This window comes from Parasteatoda tepidariorum, chromosome 11 (genome assembly GCF_982258835.1).
Source record: "Parasteatoda tepidariorum strain Cologne lab strain chromosome 11, Ptep-v5.0, whole genome shotgun sequence".
Taxonomy (NCBI): Eukaryota; Metazoa; Arthropoda; class Arachnida; order Araneae; family Theridiidae; genus Parasteatoda; species Parasteatoda tepidariorum.
Window position 1 is genome coordinate 11179924 of NC_141765.1, and position 26692 is coordinate 11206615.

At 29.2% G+C, this 26692-nt stretch overlaps 1 protein-coding gene across 27 annotated transcripts in view; it reads left to right on the forward strand.

The window, feature by feature from the left end:
• The window catches only part of LOC107456224 (cAMP-dependent protein kinase catalytic subunit 1), a 452991-nt gene that overhangs the window by 350381 nt on the left and 75918 nt on the right, over nucleotides 1-26692 (forward strand). For 8 of the 27 annotated variants that reach the window (XM_016074038.4, XM_016074039.5, XM_016074042.5 and 5 more), the window contains exon 1: nucleotides 9118-9645. The exons of 13 other annotated variants lie outside the window; for them this stretch is intronic. In XM_016074038.4, the coding sequence (XP_015929524.1) occupies nucleotides 9600-9645 (46 nt within the window). In that variant the 5' untranslated portion in view covers nucleotides 9118-9599. Of the gene's footprint in view, nucleotides 1-8772; nucleotides 9646-26692 lie in introns of those variants that run through there. 6 more of the 27 variants (XM_016074047.4, XM_071187759.2, XM_071187760.2 and 3 more) reach the window with 6 other exon arrangements.

Here is a 26692-nt window from a genome sequence, read left to right on the forward strand (position 1 = left end):
AACTCTTTGAAACCCTTCGTGCAAAACAGAGTGTCTGAAATTCAAACTCTGACAGATCCTAAACTTTGGCAACACTGTCCAGGAAGTTCAAATCCTGCTGATAAATTAACTCGAGGAGAATCACTAAAAAGCCTTGTTGATGATAACTTATGGAAATTCGGGCCATCTTGGCTCATAGAGGATGAAAGTAAGTGGCCTCAAGAAAATACTGAAATTAATTATCAGCAGCATTCAGTTGATTTAGAACTTAGAAACAGCGTTATTTCTCAACACAGTTGCCTCGCAGATTCTAAAGAGACTTTACTGATTTTAGAAAATTACAGTTGTTTATTAAAGGTGAAAAGAATTGTGGCTTGGTCAAAACGGTTTATTCAAAACTGTAGAAGTTATGACAAATTGAAAGGTCCATTAACTACTGAAGAATTAAAAGAAGCCGAAGTTATTTTAATAAAGGAAGCGCAAAATAACATTTATCAAGAAGAAATTAAAACTTTGATGAAGAAGGAAGGTATAAAAAATAACTCCAGCATATTTTGTCTTCGTCCATACCTAGATGAAAAACAGATGTTAAGAATTTGCAGTAGACTGTTTCAATCTGAAGTGGATCCTGAAGCAGTTAATCTTATACTGATACCCAAGAACTCGAAATTTTCCGAACTTTTGATCACTGAAAAACATAAAAAGTTGCTTCATAGTGGAGTTAATGTCACTCTTTCGCAGATTAGAAAAAGTTATTGGATTCCACAAGCCAGACAACTTGGGAAAAGAATAATTGGAAGATGCCTGATTTGCAGAAAACACTTTGCGAAACCAGCCAATCAGCGTACTGGAGAGCTGCCTAAAGATAGAATTTCAGAGTCTCCACCTTTCTCAGTGGTTGGAATTGATTTTACTGGGCCTATTTACGTAAAACATAAAGATGAAGTTTTGAAATCTTATATTACTGTGTTTACTTGTGCAGTCACACGGGCTGTACATTTAGAACTGATTTCCGATTTGTCTACGAATAAATTTATCTTAGCTTTACGCCGTTTCATGTCAAGAAGAAATAACTGTAAAACTATTTATTCTGATAACGCAGCAACTTTTAAAGCTGCTTCAAGAGATATAAGGTACTTCTTTTCTATTATTAGAGGAGAAGAATTTCAAAATTTCATTTCCTCTGAAGGTATTGCATGGAAGTTTATTGTTGAGCTTGCCCCATGGTGGGGAGGATTTTATGAACGGTTGATGAGAAGTATTAAAGAACCTCTCAAAAAGATACTTGGAAAGGCTCAACTTTCCTTCGAAGAAGTCATGACTATCCTAGTTGAAATTGAAAACGTCCTTAATCGTCGACCACTCACATATGTAAGTGATGATAAATCGGAACTACAGCCTCTGACACCTGCTCATTTTTTGTTTTCTGGACTGGTGAGCGAATATCCGTGTAATTTTGCGGAACTTATTAATGTGACCCCAACGCGAGAAAGTCTAATAAAAAGAAGGCTTTATCAAACTCATCTTCTGAAACAAGTATGGTTACGTTGGGAAAATGAATACTTGTTGACTTTGAGGCAACATCACTTTTCCAACAAACCAAACTGTGAGAAAAACATAAAAATAGGTGATGTGGTGCTCTCTCAAGGCAAAGGTAAATCCAAATTCTTATGGAATTTAGGCCGTGTCCTTGAAATTTATAAGGGTCGTGATGGACTAGTTAGATCCTGTCTTATAAAAACTAAAACTGGGGAGTACAGGAGACCAGTACAACTGCTCTATCCCTTAGAGCTGAACTAAAAACTGATGATTAACATTCTAATGATATTTTAATAATTTACTATTCCTTTAAATTTGATGCTTCAAATTATATTTTACTGTCTTATAATTGATTAGTGCTTATTTTTATATTTTAAGTTTAAAACGTATAATGTTTGATATAATGTAGAATTATCGTTTTGCTATTGTATATTGTTTTGTGATAATTTTTACTTTAAAATTATCAGGTGGGGAGTGTTGAGAAATGTAGATGTAAATTTAATTAATTCGAAATCTCCCCACCAGAGGGCTGATAATCAGTCTACATTGAACCACCAAGCAGTAAGCATTGGCTTGAATTAATTGTCTTCTAATATAACTTTATAATCTGAAGGGTTCCACCCTAATAATATGGAACTCGTTGTTTTGTTTAAATAAATATTTGTTTTCGATATTGATTGCCCTCCCCTTCTTATATAAATGTTATCGGTTGGTGGTGCTGGGGCAGTCTGTTTAATCACCTTGAGTCGTTAAGACTTACCTGTACTCGTTGTTTTGGCTGTACTGATTGGTGGTGCTGGAACAGTCTCTTTATTCACAGTTGGCTCGTTTGGTGAAATGCCAATATTGTCGGTAGTGATGTAGACCGGCTTCAAGCAATCAATGGCAAAGGACTTGGATATGAATTTGGCCGAAGTACCTGCCTGCGAATGAGGGCACTTCACTTATTCGTCTGATTTCTGGCCCTAGGGCAACTGAGACTAGTGGCTTTAGGTTGAGGGGGGAGGTATTGGAGATTTATTAACATAAGGTTAGTTATCTGTAGTAAAATTCACTGATTAACTGGGAAGGTCCCTTGAGTCAATAGCATGTAATAGCAATGGATAGTAAAAAATATACACAAGATTATTTACAGAAATTAGTAGTAATGAAAATAGAAAACATATCATATATTTACATTATTTACATAATATCATAATTTGTATAACTTGATGTTTGTATTATTTAGAGAGATCCTCTGTTATTACGATGACCCGGTCTTCCCGGTGTTCGACCGCTCGTGCCGGGTTGCTCATCGTTAATAGCAATACTTACTTTACTTTATTTACAAAAATTGGGCACCTGGGCCACTTAGCGGCCCCTATCCCATACATCTAGAAATTTACAGAAAATTTATAGTAATAACATTTTGAATTTAGCAGTCGATGTGGTAGCTAATAGAAAAACAAGCACTTTGCTTGAGTAAATATAACATTTGAATATCTGATTCATCGAATCTAAGTTGATATATATAAATATAAACATAATTTGACATATATATACATAAGTTGACATAAATAAATAATAACATAAATTGATACATATTTCACTAATTAAATTTCTATATTTTAACTAGCACATATTTAATTGTGACATACATTGAAGTTCATTCGAATACATTGTGGTAACCATAAAAAAAATTAAGCCGTTTGCTTGTGAAATAATAAAACAATGAAATTTAATATGACAAATTGACTTAACACTAGAAATATTGATTGTAGACTTAAATTAAAAATAAAGATAAAACATGATTTGATATGTACAGTAATTGATTTTTGAAAAATGAAAGGCACAATTGATGAATATAGATAAATCATACCTTGATACATGATGAAATAACATATTTGGAGAAAATGCAGTGAATATATTTTATCAGAGAAGTATTGCTCATTAAATACAATAGAATTTTCAAAAGAATTTAACATGCAAAGTTGATATATATGTATGCATAAATTGGTTATATTATCAGAAAATAATTCTTAATGTAATTTAATTTAACTTAAGTAAAAGTCTGATGTGAAAAGTTCAGTGAATTTAACTTGAGAGTCTTGAAAATAAAAGTAGAACTCACTGGGATTGAGATGTTTCCCCGATGATCCCCCGCAGAAGACGGAGCACTTCTTCATTTTTGAGCAATTCCTGTAATTCTTTGATTAATGACACTAATCGATGAGCAAGTTTAGGCGTCGAATATGATGTTGTCCGAGGGCTCCTTCTGCTGGGACGGGTCTCGCACCCAGTATAGTTGGCTGTGTGGCTTTTGTAAAACGTTAATAGCAATAGAATTGATCAATTTATACTAGGGAATTGGAATTGTATTTTGTAGTGGTAGACATACACTGCACAATGGTAACACACGGTAAATATATAATTTGAAATTTTTATAGTTGTTTTCCCTCTCAATCTTATATTATACAAGAATGTATGTTTTGTTAATTAACATAACATTTTTAACGAATTCGGACAGAAATATCCATAAATATATAAGGGCATGACACGAAAAATATTTGAAAGCTTCGAATGTTCGAGGCTGGTATTCTAAACAAACCACGAGTCGAAGTAGACCTTCCCCGAGTGACGCCTTCCCCTGACGTCATACCGTCCACTGTTTTGAATTTCGGTATTCTGAACACTGATATCAGTGGAGTAGACTCGTGGACTGGTCTACTTCATGAGAAGAGTAGGGGTGAAGCTTCTTCCGTGCTATCAGCCAATAAAAATGCTCGAAGCATTCTGATGCAATTCACGCGCGACAAGCTGTTGAAAAAGGCATTTTGTTTCAGCATCTATTTGAGATAAAATATTGCCTTTTGAGGTTTATTTGAGATTAAATACTGTAAAACTTTACTTTTATTTTATTGCACTAATATTTAATATTTACATTTATTAAATAAATTTTTTATCCATCTCCGAAATGATAAGTTTTTTTTTTGCTGTTATTTTTGATAATAATAAACATTGACCTATTAGATAAATTTCATTTACAAGTCTGAAAATTAAAAATCTAATATGTATTATTATTGACGTATATGTTATGACGTGTAACATATGACGTATATTAACCTATAAAATTACATATATTATGACGTATATGTTATAAGTATATGCTATTGAGTTGCAATCAGATCTTCGGTTTGTTTATTCTAATAGCGATTAAGAAACCAAATTTTATTTTTCAGAATTGTATTACAAGAGTACATCGAATTGGCATATCACATGTATGCTTTTTTTTTTTTTTTTTTTTTAAGAAATAAGCTTTTAATTGCATTTAATATTATGTGGATAGTAGAAAAGATCCAGAAAAAAAAAAATAAATATTAAAATTTTTAAATCTAAACAGCATTCTTGCTACATATCACTTTATATTGCTAAACAGATGGTTTTCACTTTGCCTTTTGAAAATTACGAATTTTCTTAATTATGATTTAATAGAGGTAGGTGAAGGATTTTTTTTTTTTAATTTAAGAAGGTAGTATTTATATCACTTTATTTGTGTTGATAATGAAAGAAAGTATAATTTGCAATTTAAATTTTATTTTCAAGTAAGCTTTTGTTTTATGCTTCATTATTCGAATACGGTTAAATTTGATCAATATCAATCAAATGATGAAAATATAAGCATCACAGTTCATTATATGGACCTCCTTGTTACGTGGAAAATTTTTTGAACTCTCTTTTAATAAAACTCTCATAAAATTTTGGCTATAAGAAAAAATTCACTTTGAGAGATTCGAATTATTTAGTTATTAATTTATCAAGTAATTTATGTACTACATTTTGCAATTACCATGTTCAGCAATATTAGTTTTATGGTAGAAAAGATTTTTCAAAGATTTTAAGTATAGTGAATTATAGTACAGTTTCATAGTTATAAAATACTTTAATATTCACTTAAGTATTTGTTCATATCCCATTTTCAGTTTTTATGGTAATATTAGAACCACTGTACATTTGATTTGAACCTAAAATTTGACAAAAATGTTTAAAACTTTTTCATTTTGTTGATTGTACGTAAGTGCCCCCCCCCCTTCTTTTTTTTGGATAGTTTCAGAAAATCTAATGCACATAAAACCTATGAATGTAATAAACAGTTATGAAACAGCTCTATTTAAATATTCCACATTACAAGTTGAATAGTACTTAAAAGTAATTTAGTTTTAAAATTAATCTTTTTTACTGGAAATAATGCAAACAATGCCTACAAGAAATGCAAATTTAACTATTTGAAATTTAAAAAAATGTACATTTCTTGAAAAGAATCAAGAGAAAAGTCTCACATAAGCATGTGAGGTAGTGAAAACTTAATTTTTTATTATTATTATTTTTTTTTTTTTTTTTTGAAATTTAAGTTCAAAAGCACTTTGTAATCATATCTTTTCCATATTGATTACAAGAGAAAATACTTCTAAGTTAAATTTCTCTACCTCGTTTCAGAAATGAAAGAAATTACAGCAAACTTTTTATTACATATAAAACTATTGAAAATTGTAAGGTCTTATTTGTTTTTTTTTTAAAAAAATGTGAAATAAAAAGCGTAATTTAACACATTAAATTCCTATCTGCTGTATCTTTTTAAGATTATAAAAAGTAATTAAAAAATGACACACTTGTTTTTTAATGGAGAGAAAGATTTGCTAAGAAAATTGAGACAATTTCTGGTAATTAATCATCAATATTTATTATTTACAATTTAACTTTAGATAATCTAATAAAATAATAAGAAAATAAAAAGTTCTACAAAATTTTTAGTCAGAAAAAAATTAACATTTACGATTTTACCTATAAGTTCATCAAATATACTATTGCAACCCCAAAAATACCTATTTATTCGCATATAGCAAGGAAAAATTAAATAAAATTAGCTTTTTTTTTTTAAAAAAAAAAAGAAAGATAAATATGCTCATGATATTAAAAATAAATTAAGTTTAACTTGTGTTTCTACTGAAATCACGTCCTCTCTCAGTTCCACGCATAAATACTGAACAAGATTTTTCGTTAATCGCATAAATACTGAACAAGATTTTTTGTTAATCGAAAAAAATCAAAAAATACATCATCATGAAGACTAAAAGCATCTTTTCTGTTTCTATATATCGGTCTCCTTCGAGGACTTAGCCGTGTAAAATAATTACTAACCAATGCATTTCACGTGCTCGCCATTACTCTACTGAAAATACCAGTGGTTTTCGCGTCGATCGAAAAGAACGCTCAAGCTCCACTAAAACTTGCTTGGAATACCGAAAATCGAGCAATGGGCGGGAAAAGTAGAATATCAGGCAACGCGCCCCCTGGTGTGGCTTCCAAAAGCTGAAATCGACTGTCGACTTGGGGCTCAGAATACCAGCACAACGTTATTTTGACGTTTTCTATTATCAGTCATTAATTCCGCTGTTAACTGTCCGAATCAATCGCAGTTGATACTTATAAAAAATTTGTTTAACAGAGACTAACATACAAAACATTTTACATTAGTTCTTTATCTTCTCTTATCAATGTGTAGCGTATCTACCACTACAAAAATACAATTTCAGTTCACTAGTATATAAGACATGTTAACTCGATTCTATGTTGAGGTACCTTTTCATAGAAGAAGGTTAACATTGTCGATAACAACTTTCCTCCCCACATTGGTGACCCGGACGTGATATGAACATGTCTATCTTGACGGAAACTCCCACTCTGACAAGAACACGCCTATCTTAACAGTAACGCCCACTTAGATCTGGAGAAGCCTAATTCGTTGGATGGTCCACATTGAACAGTTAACTTGCTACTTGTGACTGCGTCATGATCCCCCTCCTAGCGCTGTTGCTGCTCAGTTTCAATCATACACAACGTACAACGTGTACACTCGACTGTTAAAGGCAACACAGGAGCGACCATGACCGTGAACTTAACACAGCTCTCACGATCCGCACTCAAAAGTACGGTGATCTTATTACAACTCTCCCGGTTTCGCACAAAAACAGCAATGATTCAACTAGTGATATCCATTCACGGAATTCTATCACAGATATAATTCTAGTGGGGGAGTACTGTAGCGTATCTACCACTACGAAAATACAATTCCAATTCACTAGTATATAAGACATGTTAACTCGATTCTATGTTGGGGTACCTTTTCATAGATGAAGGTTAACATTGTCGATAACAGCTAACCCCACAAATGCAACCATTTAAAGATTTCCGGTATTTATCCCAGCCATCGACTCTCAAAAAGCGATCACGCGGAAGGCAAATTTCAAAACATTTTTTCCCCTCTATACACTATAATTTTCTAGTGGTGTATTGAGGGGAAGCAATGTTGCTGTGAAACCAACTTTAATGTGCCGGACAATCAGACATTTCTAACAATGTGTAAATACTTTTTTCAATTGCTAGGTATACAAGTTTTCTGACAATAATAACCAAAATTTGAATATAATAGTGCAGGAACAATCTGAGAGTTATAATCTATTACTTTTTAAATGCACAGTTTAAAAAAATATTGATCGTTTTTATATTATTATTTTTTAAAACTTCACTTAAATATATGAAGCGATCAGAATGTTACATTTTAGATTATTTTCGGAATACTCAGTAATTTTTTTTTCTTCTTTCTGCTACTCTTGTAGTGTATTTTGATATTTTTTCTTTCTTTCTTAAGATATTTATTTTTGAGTCCTAGAATATTAAGATATTTATAATTTTTTACGTGAAAAGTGCAAGATTTAAGCGTATCTTTAACATTAAATATTTTTTAATTTTAAAATACTTAAATGTCTGTTAATAAAAACTCAATTTTTTTTTTAAAAAAAGGGAAGAAAAAGCTGGGATTTTTTTTAAACTCTTGCATCCTTAATTCACATGTTTTTAAATCTAGAAATAGATCAAATAATATAAGGATACAGTGAATACTTGGCGTCTTCATTTACCTGCAAAAGCTTGAGGATATGATCATGAAAAAAGATTTTATAAAATAAAAAAATTTCTGTTTATTCTCATCATTAAAGATTATGTGAAAACTTTTTGAGCTGTGAAATTCAAAAATGGTAATTATCGTTTCGACAAAACTTCGTAATAAAAGCTATCTTTAACGAAAATCACTTTTCCTAGTTTACAAATATGGAAGCGCAAGGATGAATAAAGTCATAGATAAGAATTGCGCAGGTGTTAATAATCTCAGGTTATCAGATCACCTCGAGCAAAGATGTATCCGTTATTTTTTATTTATTTATATGCATCGGAATTAATCTTACGTTACGATCGTCTTGACAATAATAGTTGAGTTAATTCCAAAGTATATCGTAGCGGGTAAATTAACTGTCACAAATGACAGCTAAAGTTCTTTTTTTGTTCGTCGTAAGCTAATTTAGTCAAAAATAGATGAGAACGATTTATTAAATATTGTGTTTGACATGAAAAGCCCGCGAAATGTTTTACGATAAATTCTTGAGAGTTTTCTTTACGCTTTAATTTCATTCATTGATGGAAACCGATTTTCGACAGCGAAACTTGGCTCTATTCCGAATGTCGTCATCAGTAGACGAGTAGCGGATGGACGTAGAGGAAGATTATTTTGCTTTCATCAATTCGAAGAGTGGGAGACATAAGCTAATGGCACAAGTTGCGCCGGCGCGCAAGCTCTCCTCCTTGCCCCATAATAGGTCAGATAACTGGCAGCCATTTTGCTAGATGAGTATATGTACCATGGCTAAAGAGTACCTCTTTCAATAAAATACACAATCTAGTCTATTTTATGAAATGCTGAAAAATAAATCGTTTCATTTTTAAAATTCACATGAATATTTTGGAAAAGTGCTTTCGACAGTACTAATTGAGAGAAAAATTTTGCTTCCAATTTGCAATAAGAGTAGTGCGGAGGGATACATGAATTAAAGCTCTGGCGTTTCCGTGCCTGGTGTTTGGGATTTAATCATACGAGATGGTGTCTGTTGTGTGTACTTGTGTTTATATGTAAAATATTTTGTTATTTATATATCCCTCAATAGAAGTTAGGTATTTTAGACTCATAAGGATATATATCTGTCCATCGTACAAAAATGGGAAATACTGCAACAGCTAAAAAAGGAGATGCAGTGGAAAATGGTAAGTGAAAAATACAGATGTTATGTATATAATTGAATATGTACAAATACTGCTTGAAAATTTCCACTGATCTCTGTAATGTCACTAACATTTACTAATTAAAGTCTTATTAATACTCCGATATCTTTACTTGTACCCATTTTCTTTCTTTGCATGTCTTGATCATTCTTTACTGTTTACAACTTTGACAGGATTAAATGCTCGTTTATACTGACTTTAACTCACGAGTGACTTATCTTTTGCAATATAAGTGTGCTAATATATCTCGATTTACAAAAGATAGAATATAACGCTTTCTGTATGTTACAGGGTTATACAACTGAACTAAAATAAAATTTATCTGGGATTTCAAGTTATTATTATAGGGCTAAAGTAAATTCTGCGTACTTTCTCTTAGTCTAATTGATTTTACTTGGAATTGTTTGTAAACAAAGTGGGGTGTTTAGCTTACAGCTGGTTTTGTTTACTAATAATTAATCAGTGTTTACCAATTAATATATTGGGTAAATATAGTATGAATTATTAAAACAGTCTCTCCTTGAATAATATTTTATCTAACGAGTACTCTATGTATTTATCCAGCTGTTTATGATTATTATTAAATTTTGACATATATTGTAAGTTTTATTTAATAAACATATAAAAAAAACATACAAAAAAAACTATTTATTTTTAATAATAATTTCTGCTTTGGAATTGGATGTGTATTGAGTTATGAATTAGAGAATGTTAGATTGAATACATAATTAGTGACTTATTTACAACTGATTTTTAATATTCTTGAGATAAACTCATCCAATCATCAGTAAAATTTGTGATCAATTGAATAACATAGTATGTTTGTCTTCATACTTGGATACCAATAATTGCTTTTGATGAATAAATAGATAAATGGAACACTTTTATGTACTTGTTTTTTTACTGTGGATTTTTTTTAAAATCAAAATTAGTTTACCTTAAATAACATGGAGAGTGTGTTACTTTAAAGTGTGTAGGGCTTACTTTGTTTTCCATGCAAAGTCAACAAGTAAAGCAGAGGTTCCTGCTGTTTTTTTCTCTCGTCCACCCCTTTTATTGTTGCTGCAATATCCTTTCCAAGTCTATAAATATGTATTTAATAGATTTAGAATATTTGAATTAAGAATATTTTATTATTTTATAATAAGTATAACAATGTTAAAAAGTATTTTTATAATATTTTTGGTTAATAATTAAATACTTAGTTGCTCCGTGGCAGAATTGCTGTGACATTGTTGCACAACATTACAGAGTTCTTGCAGAAAGAATTTCCCTTTAGAAAGTAAAAAATTTTGGTTTTCTTTTCTGCAAAAATTTGTGATATTTTTTCTCTTTAAAATTATATTTAAAAGATGCCTTTTTCGCCTATCGGAGGTGAAAGAAATGTGCTTATTTTTTCTATTCTTATTTGAGAAAAATGAAAAATAAAGAATATTGAACAAAAAATTCTTTTTCTGCAGAAATGTTTGAAAGATTTTTTTTCCCTGAACAATTATACTTAAGAGATACCTTTATCATGTAATAGAGTGGAAGAAATGCTCATGATTTTTTTTAAATTCAATTTTGGAAAAATAAAAAAGTTTTGTATTTCTTTTCTTTCACTGATTTTGCGATTTTTAATTATTTATTTATGTGATGATGATTTATAAAATGCGAAAAAAGAAATAATTAGTGTGTTTTCTTCTTACAAAATGTGAGAATATCGCCCATGATATCAGAATAAAAAAATACTACATATTCATTTTTAAAAAAATACATAAATTTTAATACATCCAAATAGGTTTTTCTTTGTAAATACAGTACAGAACCCGTTATCCGGAAATCAGAAAACCGGAAACCCAAAAAAACTGAGCAAAATTCGATAAATTTTCCCGCCATTTTTTTTTTTAAAGATGTTTTACCTTACCATCATTTTAGAAATAATCATTAGTGTATTACTTCATCGTTTTTTCTTCTTTTTAGGATTGTTTCCAAATATTTTTTTTTTTAGTTGGGTTTAACAATGAAAAAAAACAGCTATTTGTAGCGATTCAGAAAACTGAAAAAATCAGTTATCCGGAATAGCGATAGTCCCGATCGTTCCGGATAATCGGTTCCCTACTGTACAACGTTTCTGTTACTTTAAATTTAATAACGTGTATATTAGTTATTATTAAGAGTATCTTGCAGAAAGATATTAGTGCTAGAGAGGTTTGCTGCAGAAAGCCCAAACAAATTCTGCCACAGGGCTTAGTTGTATGGTAATATTTAACAATAATGGTAATGCCTAATTTTTATGGTTTGGTAACGAAGAATTATTCACATTTCTATCTCAGCATAAAATATTTGTTATTTAAACAGTTATGTGATTAAAAAAGTTTATCTTAAAAGAAAACTTTTTATCGATGACATAAAAATGTAGCAATACCCATTTCGTGAACCTTGAGCAGCTCCATGATCTTCATAGAAATTGAAACTTTCACACCCTTGTGGTTTTCCTAAATTTTTTCTGAAAGGCTGATATATTCTTTGAAGTAAAGACTTTAACACTTTTAAGTTTAAATTCACTTTTTTCTCACTTTTAACTTGTTTATAAAAGATTTTAAAAAAATTAAATCAGCACATTATCTATAGATATTATTTTTGGATATGTCTCTTATTTGATTTTGAAATACAGTACAGAACCCGTTATCCGGAAACCGGAAAACTAAAAAACCGGAACAAAATTCGATAAATTTTCTCGCCATTTAAAAAAAAAAAAAAATTTCCCTCATAAGATTTTACGATTTTTCTTTCTTTTCTTAAAGATGTTTACCTTACCATCATTTTGGAAATAATCATTAGTGTATTACTTCATCATTGTTTCTTATTTTTAAGATTATTTCCAATTTTTTTTTTTTTTTTTTTTTTTAGTTGGGTTTAACTATAAAAAAAAGGCTTTTTGCAGCGATTCAGAAAACCGGAAAAATCAGTTATCCGGAATAGCGATGGTCCCGACCGTTCCGGATAATCGGTTCCATACTGTACATTTTACTCAGTATTATCTGTACTAAGAAATGCTAGTGATACCTCATTACATTCATAAACTAAACCACATCACTCATTTCACATTTTTTTAATACACAGGAATGCTAATATTTAATTAAGTACTATTCATTTTAAATTTGGATATATCATGATCTGTCCCCCTAACTACTATCTCTACAATGGCGAATGCTTGCAAATTTTTTATCAAAGAACATGGTAGAGATTAGCACTGGGGTTGGTTATGAGTTATACCCTTCAAATTGGTCTCTATGATGCTTTTTTTTTTTCATAAATTTTTTTTAGTTCACATAAGAAGCCCTGTCCCGGAAATTGACATGTTTAGTGAGTATTAAATTGTAATTGCATGAAAAAGTGTAATTACTTTCCCAAAGAAAATATTCAATTTTTTTTCTATGAATCAATAAATAATAGTAAATGAAGGAAAACATTTTAAATAATATTTAATTTAAATTTAAATTTTTTTTTCCTTAAAAAAGTAGATTATATCTGGAATTTTGAAGAAATGTTTTGTAAAAACATCTTTGTATCTCTCGCATTTTTATATTAAGTAAGACCACATTTTGTGAGCAAACACATAATGATTTTAAACCAAAACTCTTGTTTGTTATTTTAAAATAAGTTTTTTTTTTAATTACAGAAACAGTAATTACAAAGAGGGGCAATAATGAGAGTAAACTTAATTAACACCATTATTTTTTTTTAAATTTTATTTTTTTTTTCTTTACTATACCATTTGCTCTATAATAATTTTTAAAAAAGCGTATGAGATATTTCTTTTACATTTTAAAATATAATTTTTTTATTTGATCTAAATTGTTTGTAGTTTTGTAATGGGTTGAAATTTGCCTTGGTGGCATTTTTTAAATAACACATAATTTCATTTTTTTTGTTTATTTTGTGCATGCAACCAATAAAACTTTCATCCAAACAGCCTGATAAAATTTTGCTTAACTTTTTACTTCGATAAAAGTTTTAATTTTGATCTTCATTTTATAACCTTTATCAGCAGTTGAAAGTAGCACAGTACAACTAGTGAAACTACTGTAATCACTACTTTTTTTTGTAGTGTACATTGCTGCCAACTGTTAGTTCTGATATTTTAGCCTTGTTCCAAAGTTCATTGACATTATTTCATTTAATGTAGCATTATTTGTTTTATGTTGAGTTGTTCCTTATCTCTCAAGTTTTTCCAGCAACTAAAACTGGCATCGTTATTCTAATATGGCTTACAAGAGCACTGTGAATGTATGTTTTCTCTTTATATATTTTGTATAATTTGTGTAGGGAAAACATAGGGAATTTTTTTTCAGATATGAGTTGCAACCCTGAATATTTGTCATCGATTTTCATATTTAACTGATTTAAAAGTTATGTGTTGCGATTCATATTCACGTTGGAAACTCTTACATCGCGATTCCTATTCACGCAATTTAAAAATCCAATGCTGCATTTCTTATTCACAGTAATTCATTCTAAAAATTAGGCGACGTGATTCTTTTTTACACAATTTTAAAATCCAATGTCGTGATTCATATTCACCTGATTTTGAAATCCTACATCGTGATTCTTGTAAGAAGTAAGTTTTTTCTTGAATTAGTTACTATAAAGGTGTGATATTCTTCATTAGTATAAGTAATTTCATTTAAAATTATAGCTGAAAAAATTGTGTAAAATATGAAACGTGTTTAGTTTATAAATTGATATTGATATTTTGTTTTTTACTTTGTCATAATTATCCCTGGTTGGCTTTGTGCTCCCATTTTTATTCTTAATAAGTTGGCAGTAGTGTGTTGTTTGCTACTTTTTTTTTATATGAAAAAAAGTAGTACATTGCAAAAAGAAACAGTAGCTTTGTAGCAATTCTTGGCTACTACTTTTAACGTTAGTTTAGTTAAGAAGCAAGATACTAATTTTCCAAATTTTTTGGGTTCAAATCTTTGCTGGTCCGTTAAAAGATGCGATAGAAATGCCCCTATGGCTTCAGCTGAGCATTAGCAAGAATTACAAATTTAGAATCTCATATAGCTAATATTTAAACTAGCCATTACAGGGAGTAGATTATTTATCACTATGGTTAATCATTCACGTGTGAATGTACACTCGTTAAACATTAATGTTATTTCAAAGGTTAACATTTTCAAACATTGATGTTTTTCAAAAACATATTTTTCATGTACTTAATTTCTTAGAGGAAGTGAAAGAACATTTGTTACACTTAACAAAATTGCAAGTATTTGATAATTCCCTAGCACTTCGTAAATTAAATATTCACTGTCAAGAAAGGCATAAAAAGTTAAATATTTAATACATGCCACTCAATCTTTAAAAAAAATTCACATTTTAATTAAATAAAATGTACATGATCTTCAATAGAATTAACGGAATTTATTTTCAAATTTTGTATTGTTCAACATTAGAAGAATCGACGAATTTCCCTTTGGGATAGAAGACAAATAAAAATTGAAATAACTTAAATTTAGGATTGTGTATTCTGCGTAATCATGCTATTTATTTTATTTAAAATGTTGCTAGTCATAGGTGATATGTGCCTTATGGTAGAATCATGATATTACCTATGAAATTTAGTTTCATTTTCCATTAGCCAAATTTTGGGGAGTATTCCTGGTTTTCTGCTTTAAGTAATGCAGATATGTGTTAGTTTTTCTCATTAAATTTAATATGCTTTTGACTTTAGACTTCATTCATTTCCTTCATTTAGACATATTCACTTTTGTTAAAAATGCTCTCATGCTAAAAGAAATAACTGAATATTTCAAATATACTTAGAGCTTAACAACTCTACTTAATTGTTTTGCTCTTCTTGAGATAATTATTTTAGATCTTGAGTAAAAAATTTAAAAGAGTAATCTTACCCTTAAACTGGGTTTTTTAATTTTCTTAAAACAGATAATTTATGCATCATCTTTATAATTTATCATTATAATATAATTTATGCATATATCATTTTTCAGCAGTATACAATTTATAGTATTAATTAAGTTTAATAATATGAATACATGTTTTTTTTATCTATGGAATCAATATTAATTTTAATATGAAATATTTATGGAAATATATATTTCCAATTATTGAAAATAGTAGAATAATAAGTAAGAATGCAAGTAGAATGGTAAAAATATGTTTTTGTATACATAAATATAATTTAATTATGAATAAGAATAAATTTTAGCATATAGGATCTTTAACAAAATATTTATTGATATATAATGCAATATTAAATAAATTAATACATGAAGAGTATTTGCAATGAGTTTTAAATATTTTTTCTTAAAACGTTTTTTTTTATTTCTTTGTAAATATTACAATGTATATACATCTGTTATTTACACTGATATAAAAAAGAAAATCTTAAAATAAAATGTAAAATGGAGAGAAGTACCTTGTTCTTTAAAATATAATTGAGGATCAACAATCCTATGTACTGATTATTTTTTAAAATTTATTGTATATAATTTTTTGATGGTAGTTTTATTTTCAATTAATTCTCGTTCAACTAAAATAAGCTGATTTTATTTAACAATAAAATATGAAGAACTAATTTCGCACCCCCAAAGTTATGTAACTTGTAAAACCAAAGCAGAATAGTGTAAAACCAAAATGTGAAAAGAAGAAAAAAAACCTGCTGCACCATTTATAATTGAAAACTTGTTTTTATTTAAAATAACTATAATATACTCTATAATTAAAAAAGGCATTTTCAGTACAATTATTGGAAGAGCATAAATTTTTTTGTAATTAACCATTGATTTGAAAATTAAATTTGATACTTAGTAACATCAAGTTGAAAATTCTTAGATTTATTTTATAAATTGTTATTAACTTTCAATTCTAATTAGGTGTGCAACCATAAAAACCGTATTATAAATTGGTAAACCCTGTGGCAGAATAACGGCGAGATTGTCGCAGACTGTTAGAGTTCTTGCAGAGGGAATTATCCTTTAGGAAGTAAAAGATTTGGATTTTCTTTTCTCCAGAAATTTTCGAATTTTATTATTTTTCTCAAAAATTATATTTAAATGATGCTTTTTTCACTCATTGTAGGGTAAAGAAATGTTCTCGATTTTTCTATTCTTATTTGTGAAGAATGAAAAATAAAGAATAATAAAGTAAAAAATTTCTTTTCTGCGGAAATGTTCAAAAGATATTCTTTTTTTTCTCCATAATTATATTCAAAATATGCCTTTTACGCTCATCAGAGGGGAAAAAAATGCTCATGATTTTTCTATTCTTATTTGGGAATAATGAAGTAGAAAAAAAAATTTGGTTTTCTTTTTTACCGAGATTTTTAAAAGATTTTTTTTTTCTCCAGAATTTTTATTTAACAACGTACATTATATAACAAAACTTATACTTTATTTTTTGAAAATTCCTTTCACGCAAATCGGAGAGAAAAGAAATGTTCGTGATTTTTCTATTCTTATTTCAAAAAATAATAATCGATCATGACTGATTTCAAATAGAAAATGTAAGAGGTAAAATACTGAGATCACGAAAGTTGAGACGATAGTTCCGTTCCAGCCCAGTGACAGAATTTTTTCGGGCTTTCTGCGACAAAACTCTCTAGCACTAATATCTTTCTGCAATGTACATTCAATAATACCAAAGATGAAAGTTGCTAATTAAAGGTAATTAAAACGCTGTGTTTACAAAAACAAAAAGAAACAATCTATGGGCAATATTCTAATATTATGGGCAATATTCTCGCATATTGTTGGAGGCCGCACTAATTATTTCCTTTATCGCATTTTGCAAATCATCATCACATTAAAAAAATAATTCAACATAATAGAATCTGTAGCAGTAATAAACGAAAAACAGATCGAAGATGAAATCACGCGAATCGGACTCTTCAGAAGGGTGTTAATCAAATGCAATGTTTCATTTTCAGATTTGATTGTTGTAGAAAATAACACCGTATGAAAAATATCGGGTTTTAAGAACAATGTGGAAATCAAAAGCAATAAATGCCCAAAAAATTGATAAAATGATTGCCTTAAAAAGTAAATGATCAAATGCGCAATTCGAATTTCCTATATCACCTACCTGAAATACATCCGGACATCTAAACGCCACGTGAAAATCAATGTCAATAACTGATGAAAATACAATCAAAATGGATTAACGATAACGGCATTAATTGAGGGCTTCAAAAAGTGATTATTTAAATGCGCGATTCGAATTTTGCGTGGAAATTTCTGATGAAAAACAAACAAAAATTTTTTACTTCTCAAAAGAAAAATCTTTCTGCAAGAACTCTGTAAAGTTCTGCGACAATGTCGCCATGTCGCCGCGATTCTGCCACAGGGCGTTCCAGAAATTGTGTTCTTCCATTCATATATTTTAAGTACATCGTATTTTACATTTTAATAAAATTTGAATGTGAGTAGGAATTTGTTACAAATTCAGATTTGTAGCAAAATAATTTCCTACTTTTTTTTTTTAATTTGGTTGAAATAAAATCGATCCAATATTTTTTTTAAAAAATTAAGCACGTGAAAATTTTAAATCAGGCATTTGAATTATCACTTTTTTGCTCACAACTCGCGTCGATTCCATCTTGCATATAACACATCGGCTGATAAGTTTCCGGTCTGACATAGAGATGACTCCCTAAATGCAGAATTAGTATTTTGTTTAGCAAGTCCTAATCTTCAAATAAAAGGTGTCAAAATTTTATAATGATCTGTAGATTGGTTTTAAAGTTACAGTGATTTTAATCTGCCCTCAAAATAGGCGTTTGTTTCGACATTCACTTCCTCATTCGTGCTGAATCTCTTACCCGCAAACATTTTTTTCAAGTCTGCAAACACGTAGAAGTCACTAGGAGCCAAATCTGGTGAATAGGAGTGTCTGACACAACATCAAACAGCTCTCGGAATCATCAATTCGTTGTTGTTTTTGGTCAACTGTTAAGCATAAGCAGCACCCACTTCGAAAACAGCTTTCTCATAAACAAATGTTCGTGCACATCTTTGTCATGCAACTTCACTTTGCGGTTTTCTATAACAATTTTGTGGACTTTTATTATGTTTTCCGGATTAACATCATCTTTAGGGCGTCCAGAGCATGGCGCATCTTCAACATTTGTACGACCACGCTTGAAATCAGCAAACCAGTCAATAATGGTCGATTTTCCTGCTGAAGAACTCGGATAACACTTATCGAGCCGAGCTTTAGTTTCTACCGTGTTTTATCCCATTAAATAACAATGTTTAATAAGAACATGAAATTCTTTTTTATCCATTACTTCAATAATATAAATTGGTGTTCGATTAAAATCGCTGTAATTTTAAAATCAATCTACAGATCGTTATAAAATTTTGACACCTTTTATTTGAAGGTTAGGACTTGCTAAACAAAATACTAATTCTGCATTTAGGGCCCCATCTGTATGTCAGACCGGAAACTTATCAGCCGATGTGTTATATGTAGTGTTTTGATCTTTTTTTTTTCCTCGCAATTTTTGCTACGAACTTTTGCTTTTACGTCCCGATGCTTTAATTGCTCAGTTACTATTTATATTCTTGTGATTTTTAGAAGTAAACCAATATTATTACGACAGGCGAAATTCGAATTGCTGATTCAAAAAAATCATTCTTGACACGCTCGTTTTGCGCCGATATTCTCGTTAATCCATTCGGTATTTCAATCATTCTTTCCACAATTATTGCTACGAATTTTCAAATTTTTAAAAAAACACGAACAAATCCTAATGTTTTTTATACAATTTAATTGTACGGGAAACTCGAATCAATTGTTTACTCTTAATGTGACGATTTAATCATTTTTTTGACTTTTTATTTTTAGTGCCACCGAATACCACGGAGTTTTTAAAATTCCGTTTTTTTTTCTCAGTTAAAATTATGTCTGCGCAAGTCCGTACAGTGTTCAGATTTTATTTTCGACAGTTATTGATATTGATTTTCACATTGTTTTTAAAAATCCCAATATATTTCTGACAGTATGGGAAATTCAAAGCGCATATGAATATTTAGTTTTTAAAGCAATGATTCTATTTCTTTTTTTATTGGGAGGGGGAGACAATTATTTCCACACAGTTTTTAAAATCCCATATTTTTAATGCACTATTATTTATTACAACAACCGAATCTCGAAACACGAATCACGCATTTAATACCCTGTTTTGAAGAGTCCGATTCTATTGATTTCGCTGTCTATCTTTTTTTCGGTGGTTACTGCTACAGATTTCACGATTTTTAATTTTATTTCTTTTTTAATTATGCGATGATAAATTACGAAATACAAAAATAAAATAGTGTGTTTTTCTCCTACAAAATGTGAGAATATCGTCCATGATATTAGAATTTTAAAAAAATATTACATATTCATTTAAAAAAAAAAATATATATATATATATATATATATATATATATATATATACAAATTTATTTTATCTAAATGTTTTTTTTTTGTCAACACTACATTTCTGTTACTTTAAATTAGTAACATGTATATTTGTTATTATGTATCTTGCAAAAAGATATTAGTGCTAAAGAGGTTTGTCCCAGAAAGCCCCAAAAAATTCTGTCACATGGTTGGTAAATATCTTTAGCATACTAAATATCAGCATTTGATGGTGAATCTGAATAGAATGTGATTTTGAGTATAATACCGTCCGTAGATTATTTTACTACAATATTTGAAATATTCTTTTTGTAAAGCATTAAAAGAAACTTTATTTGTTATGATTTCTTTAAATAGTTGTTAGTAGCGAAGGGTTTAAAATACCCTTATCTTTGATTATCAATTTTTAGAAGTCCTTTTTTTAAGTGTCTCTTTTCCGAAATGAATTTTTTTCTTTGCTATGTTGATTGTTGTCACTAATTACACAATCTGTTTCGGCCTAGTGATAAAATGAAATGGTCAATAATTTTATAGGTTAGATGAATTACCCACTGGTACACTGAGCTGTATTAAGTAAAAAGGATTCTTATGCACTACTTGCAACTCTACTGCATTTTGTGAGAGATTCCAGATTTCAAACTTCATCTCTCATCCTCTGAAATTGAAAAAAAAAATCTCGAATTATTGTTGATCATAGCAGACAACTAAATATTGCTTAATTTTTTCCCTAGTACCAAAAAAAATTTAATTTTCCCTTCGCTAGTAAAGCTCCAAAGCATAACAGGAAAACCAATGATCTTATATTGTTCTATTTATAGATAAATACTACAATTCTTGGATCTTGACTTAGTAATCATTCCCTAGTTGTTTTCATGCCGGTTCATAGCAGTAAATCAGGGATGGGCCAACTACGGCCCACCGGAAGGCTTTATCCGGCCCGCGGATAGAATTTTAATTTGCCGATGCGTTGCGAATATAAACAATATAAATTATACATCCATTTTATATTCGAAGATACAGATGGCATTTTTCACAGATTTTCTTTATCATATGAACAACTAGAATGTTAAGATGCAAGGGAAAAACCAATTCATTGATGATATCTGGGCCCATCTCAAAGCTTTTAAACTGAAGCTTAATTTATTGCCGGACAGCTAGCTAAGAACGACTTGTCTCATTTCTCCAGGTTAAATTCAATACCCTCAGTAGATAAGGAAAAGCTTAAGAATTATGAGGATGGCTTGAGAAAACTCCATTTTTAGTTTCAGGTATCAATATTTCAGTGCCATTCAAACAGAATTAGATATTTTTACCATGCCTTTCAACGTAAATTGTGAAACAGTGAGGTCGAATTTGCAGCTTGAATTAATTGAGTTGCAATCTAACAATCATCTCAAGCAGTTTCTAAATGTGCAAAAGTTTGAGTTTTACAAATCATTACCAAAAGCTAGTTTCCCTAATTTAATAACTCATGCCAGTAAATCAGTGCTAAGTTTGATTCGTCTTATATATGTGAACAAGTGTTTTCAACTATGAACCTTAGAATAAATAATTTCAGAAGTAGACTAAGAGACAAACATTTTGCCTTGTTCCTGAAAATAACTACATCTCACTTCGAACCTCAATACAAGGAACTTTAAAAAATGAAATCGCAATTTTATTCATTTCATTAAATATTTAAAATTAAAACTTGTATATTGTTTCTTTATTTTAGAAATTTTTACATTGCCCACCAAACTCTTCTTTTTTGATTTTTGGCCCTCTACCTAAAAAGTTTGCCCATCCTTGCAGTAAACAATCACAAAGCTTCAAAATGTTCATCACAAATTTCAATGACAAAATGACACTTCAAAATTTTCATGTATAAATAATAAAGTAATAATTAATTGAGTTTTTTTTTTAATCATGGGAGTTTTTGTGTACCATCCACTAATTGTGCAAAATATTTTAAACCTTTTATTGTAGCCTTATTTTATTGGATTTGTTATTAAAATTTTCAGTGCTGTTGTGTTATTTTATGAAAAAAAGCTCTATAATTTTTAAATGCAAGATTTGTATTAAGAGTGTGAGGCTTTTCACTAATTTAACATCTATTAAATGCAGTAAGAAATTGTACATGGTTCAGATTTATTAATTCAAAGTAATATAATATATCTCTTTATAATTTCATCTAAAATAACTGAATTTAAATATTCTTAGATTAATTAAGTATGAGGAATGTAGGAACCATATAAAAATTTATTTCTGACAAAAATGTTTAACCTCAATACTCATTGTATTTTCATTTCCAAATAATTGAAAGATTTTAAAAAATATAACAGAGACCCATTAACTAATTTTAGTTCACATTTGTAATATGAATTTATTAAGGTTTAATAAGGTTGAATTTATTAAGGTTAACAAGTTGTCACGCTTATGTGAAATCTTTGAAAACATTTTTATATCGAAAAAAATTTATATGTGTGCATATTCTAATTTTTGTTTTTTAAATGTGCTTTAAAATATTTTTTGAGTGCTTGGGAAGTGCTTTTTTGTTGAAAAATGTAACTACACACCCTTCAGGGGCCTTCTTTTAAATAAAATTATTTTCATATTTGTTCTGGTTTTATATAAAATTTTGAAATTTATATATCATAATAATGCTGGTTTGAATATTCCTTTATGTAAGCATTGAAATAAAGTACTGTTATATTAATTTCTAATATAATTCATTAAATTTATTTTTCATTCCAAATGTTACTGTTGGTTTTGTGGTTTATTTACAAAAAAAGAGTATCAAATAGGATGTAAAAAATATTCAGCCCTTTTGCCAAATATTCCTCACAGTGTTTAATCAGAATTTTTTTTTGACAAAGATTTTTTTTGGGGGGGGGGGGGAATTTTAATATATATTTAATAAAGAATAATCTAAAAACATCTTTTTTACAAAGCATTATTAGAAGTAGTTTTTACTCATATTTATTAATTTATGTTCTGAAAGATACTTGGAAATGCAAAATTTGATTAATTGAAACTAGATTACTTTGTACTGGAATATAATCTTTTTTTCAACACTTTATGTTTTAAAAATTAAGAACTTTTTTCTTTTCTTTCATTTTTGCTTGTTTTTCTGCTTTAACTAAAGCGAAGCATGTTAACCGAGCATTTCTAATGCATGGTGAGTAGCGTTTTTTAAAGGTGCTTTTTTTCGATTTTCCTTTTTTAAAAGCCCTTAAAGGTGCATTTTTCATTGGGTGTTTTTTAAAAGTGCTTAATTTTCCCTTTTCGAAAGGAGAAATTTTTTTTCTTTACCGTGTCAATTTTCGCCATATATTATGCAAAGACGTGCTTTTTCACATTGTTCTATTCAACGTTTTCACAATTCATTCAACCACAATCTATTTCTGCTTACTGTCGGTCCATAGCGTATGAAAGCTCCAATCATTTTACTGGTTTAATGAAATACTTGCGAGTTCGCATGTGTGTATAGTGAGCTGCATTCGGTAAGATTATTGCACTCTCACGTGCAATTCTGCTGCATTTTGCAGGATATTCTCAAATTCGGGCTTCATTTTCCACCATCTGAAATCGAACCGAAAAATCGTTCGATCTCTTTATGGTGGCTAATTTAATCAAGAAAAGAGTTATTTGTCAGAAACTAATAGTTATTTTATCATGATCATGTAAAGTCTGAAAATTATTTTATATTTTGTTAATATATATAGTGCTTAAAAATATTGTGCGAGTGCTTTAAAAGTACTTAAAAGGTGCTTATTTTTTGTTGAAATTTTTGGCTATACACCCTGTAATAGACTTATTTTTTTTATTGTCACTTTTTTCTTGTACGGAAAGACAGATAGATAGATAGATAACTAGTAACATAGAAAACTGTGTTACTCAACGTTAATTATATTTCAGATCAAAGAACAAGTTTATTCTTTTTATCAGCATTTATGTTATGGCAGCTTTTCAGAGCGTTTCTAATGAACGTTATTCTGTTCTGATCACTTTTTTCTTACATACAGCAATGTGAAAAAGTTAAGATTTTTAGAGTTAAATCTTTCGTTTAAAGTTTAAGAACAATTTTTGTTTTGGTTTCTATTTAGCTTTTTCTTTTTCAAAATTATGTTTTTATAGACATTTTTACTATAACACAGCATTTAAGAGGGTTTCTATTAGACCAGTGGTCCCCAACCTTTTTGTACCTAAGAGCAAATACCAGAATATCGGTCAAGTGGCGGGCACCATTTATTTTTTCAAGATAAATTTATAGTTGGTAGACATAGGTAATAATGCACACAGCATATAGTGCACAAAAAATTAAATTTCAATAATTAATTTAACATATGAATGCAATTAATATTTTTGTGTAAAATAGATTACTAAATTGCTTTCAAAACATGCGAAGTATAAAAATTATTTATAAAATACAGTGGCATGAGGTGTTTCGCATGGCATTTCGCTGACCAGAATTACATAATTGGGAGAATATAATGCTCTTTTTAAGAATGGAATTTAGTCCTTCAAATATATTCCAGAATTTCTCATGTGATATAATAGTTTTGAGGATAATGTCATCCAATGGAGATCCAAAATTTATATATCCAATTCTTCTCGCCTTACTTGAAGAAATTCTGAAATGTATGTTGCTATTACGTTTATTTGGTTGGTAAAAGGATTAACAAAAAAGTTATCAAAGGCTCGATGATATTAAATTGCTGCTATTAAATTGATCTTTAAGCAATTGGAGGTTGATGACAAATGTCAATTTCACTGTCACCTATCCATTTTTTTCATGTTTGGAAAATGCAAAAGAGACTTCATTTTCAAATGTGATATCCACAAAACTAGCTTAGCTCTGAACGAGTTAACAGCCTCTATCATTTTTGCTTTATGTTTGTCCTTTCCCTGCAGCTCCAAGTTTAAATAATTTAGTTTTTGCCTTATGTCCATTATGAAAGACAAATCTGCTAGCCAAAGAGGATCTCTTATTTCTAAAAATGTTTGATTTTTGGTTGCAAGATAATTTTTTATTTCAGTATGTATTTACATAGCATTTATTGGGAAAATGGAAAACTGAAATATGTTATCGTTGAGGAGCGGGCGCACCTAGATCGATCGACGGTCGCCATGGTGCCCGCAGGGCATAGGGTTTGGGACCCCTGTATTAGACAATTAGACATTAATCTTCACTATTTCTTGAAAATATGGTAAGCTGAAATGACTAGCTTTAAATTTTCTTTCAAAGATCAAAATAAATTTTTATTTTTTTCTACTTCTATTCTCCGAATATTCGGTATTCGGCCACATCAGTATTTATTACATCCCCAGTTTCAATAGCTTGGAAATTAATTGCTGTTTTAATTAAATTAGCACATGAGCTGTTGAACAAAAATATTTTAATATTTGTTATTTCTTTTAAGGCATATTTTTCTCTAACAATTTTTTCGAATGTGGACGAAACTTACCTTTCATGTCAATAAGTTTAGTTCAATTAACTTTTCAGTTTTTATCTTTATTTTAATGCAAGTCCTTTTTAAACTTAAATATATAGGTCGTCCATCTAAATAATAATTAAAAAAAAAAAGAAGACTTGTTCTGCCATGAATAATTTTTTTTGTTGATGTTTTCTGACCTTAAATTTATTTTTCATGGGATAATTTTAAATTAGCTCTCTATCTTTATGCATGATGTGAGGGTGTTGATCTTTTATAAAAATAACAATAATGAGGAACCTGCTTGCTTTGGGTAATCGCAGAATGTTGATTATTTTAAGTAGTCTGCATCTTAAAACTCTCTAAAATCAATTCAGAATTTAAAAAACTGACCCGAATATTAAAAAAAAACTTAGTTTCGTTTTGGGCTAATTTTAAGCTAACTTCACGTGAAACAAAATGAGGCGGGGTTTGCTTATGACGTCAAAGTATAGTAACTCAGCGAACGGGAGGAGTTAAACCAAAGCTTTTTATCTAGAAATGTGTTACTAAGGCGTTTTAATTTGAACTCCCCCTTGAGAAAATTTTTGTGGGCACCTTTCAGCATAATGAAATAAAATTGAGGAATGAAAAAATAAAAGTCGAAACTACTTTTTTTTCAATAACTTTTGAAATAAATTCATTTTTCTTTATTTATACCGATTCATTTTATTTATATTTTTCTATATATAAAAGTCTGAACTGTTTTGAAAGTTTTTTTATTTAATGAGTTGATTCCAATTAGAGGGAATGGAATGAATGATATATGACCTGGAATTATAAGTTTTTAGGCAAATAAATTTTTTTTAAAAATTCTTCTTTGTTATTAACTTCTAAAATATTTTCGTGATTTTTTTTTTATTTTTTTAAGAAATGTAAATAATGCTAAGCCGCTATCACTTTTTATTTTAACTTTCATAATTTTTTCTTCTAGATAAAATTAATTAATTATTTTTTAACTCAAAACCCTTCAGCATAATGAAATAATATTGAGGAATGAAAAAATAAATGTCGAAACTACTTTTTTTTTCAATAACTTTTGAAATAAATTCATTTTCCTTTATTTATACTGATTCATTTTTATTTATATTTGTCTATATATAAGTCTGAACTGTTTTGAAAGTTTTTATTTAATGAGTTGATCCCAATTGGAGGGAATGGAA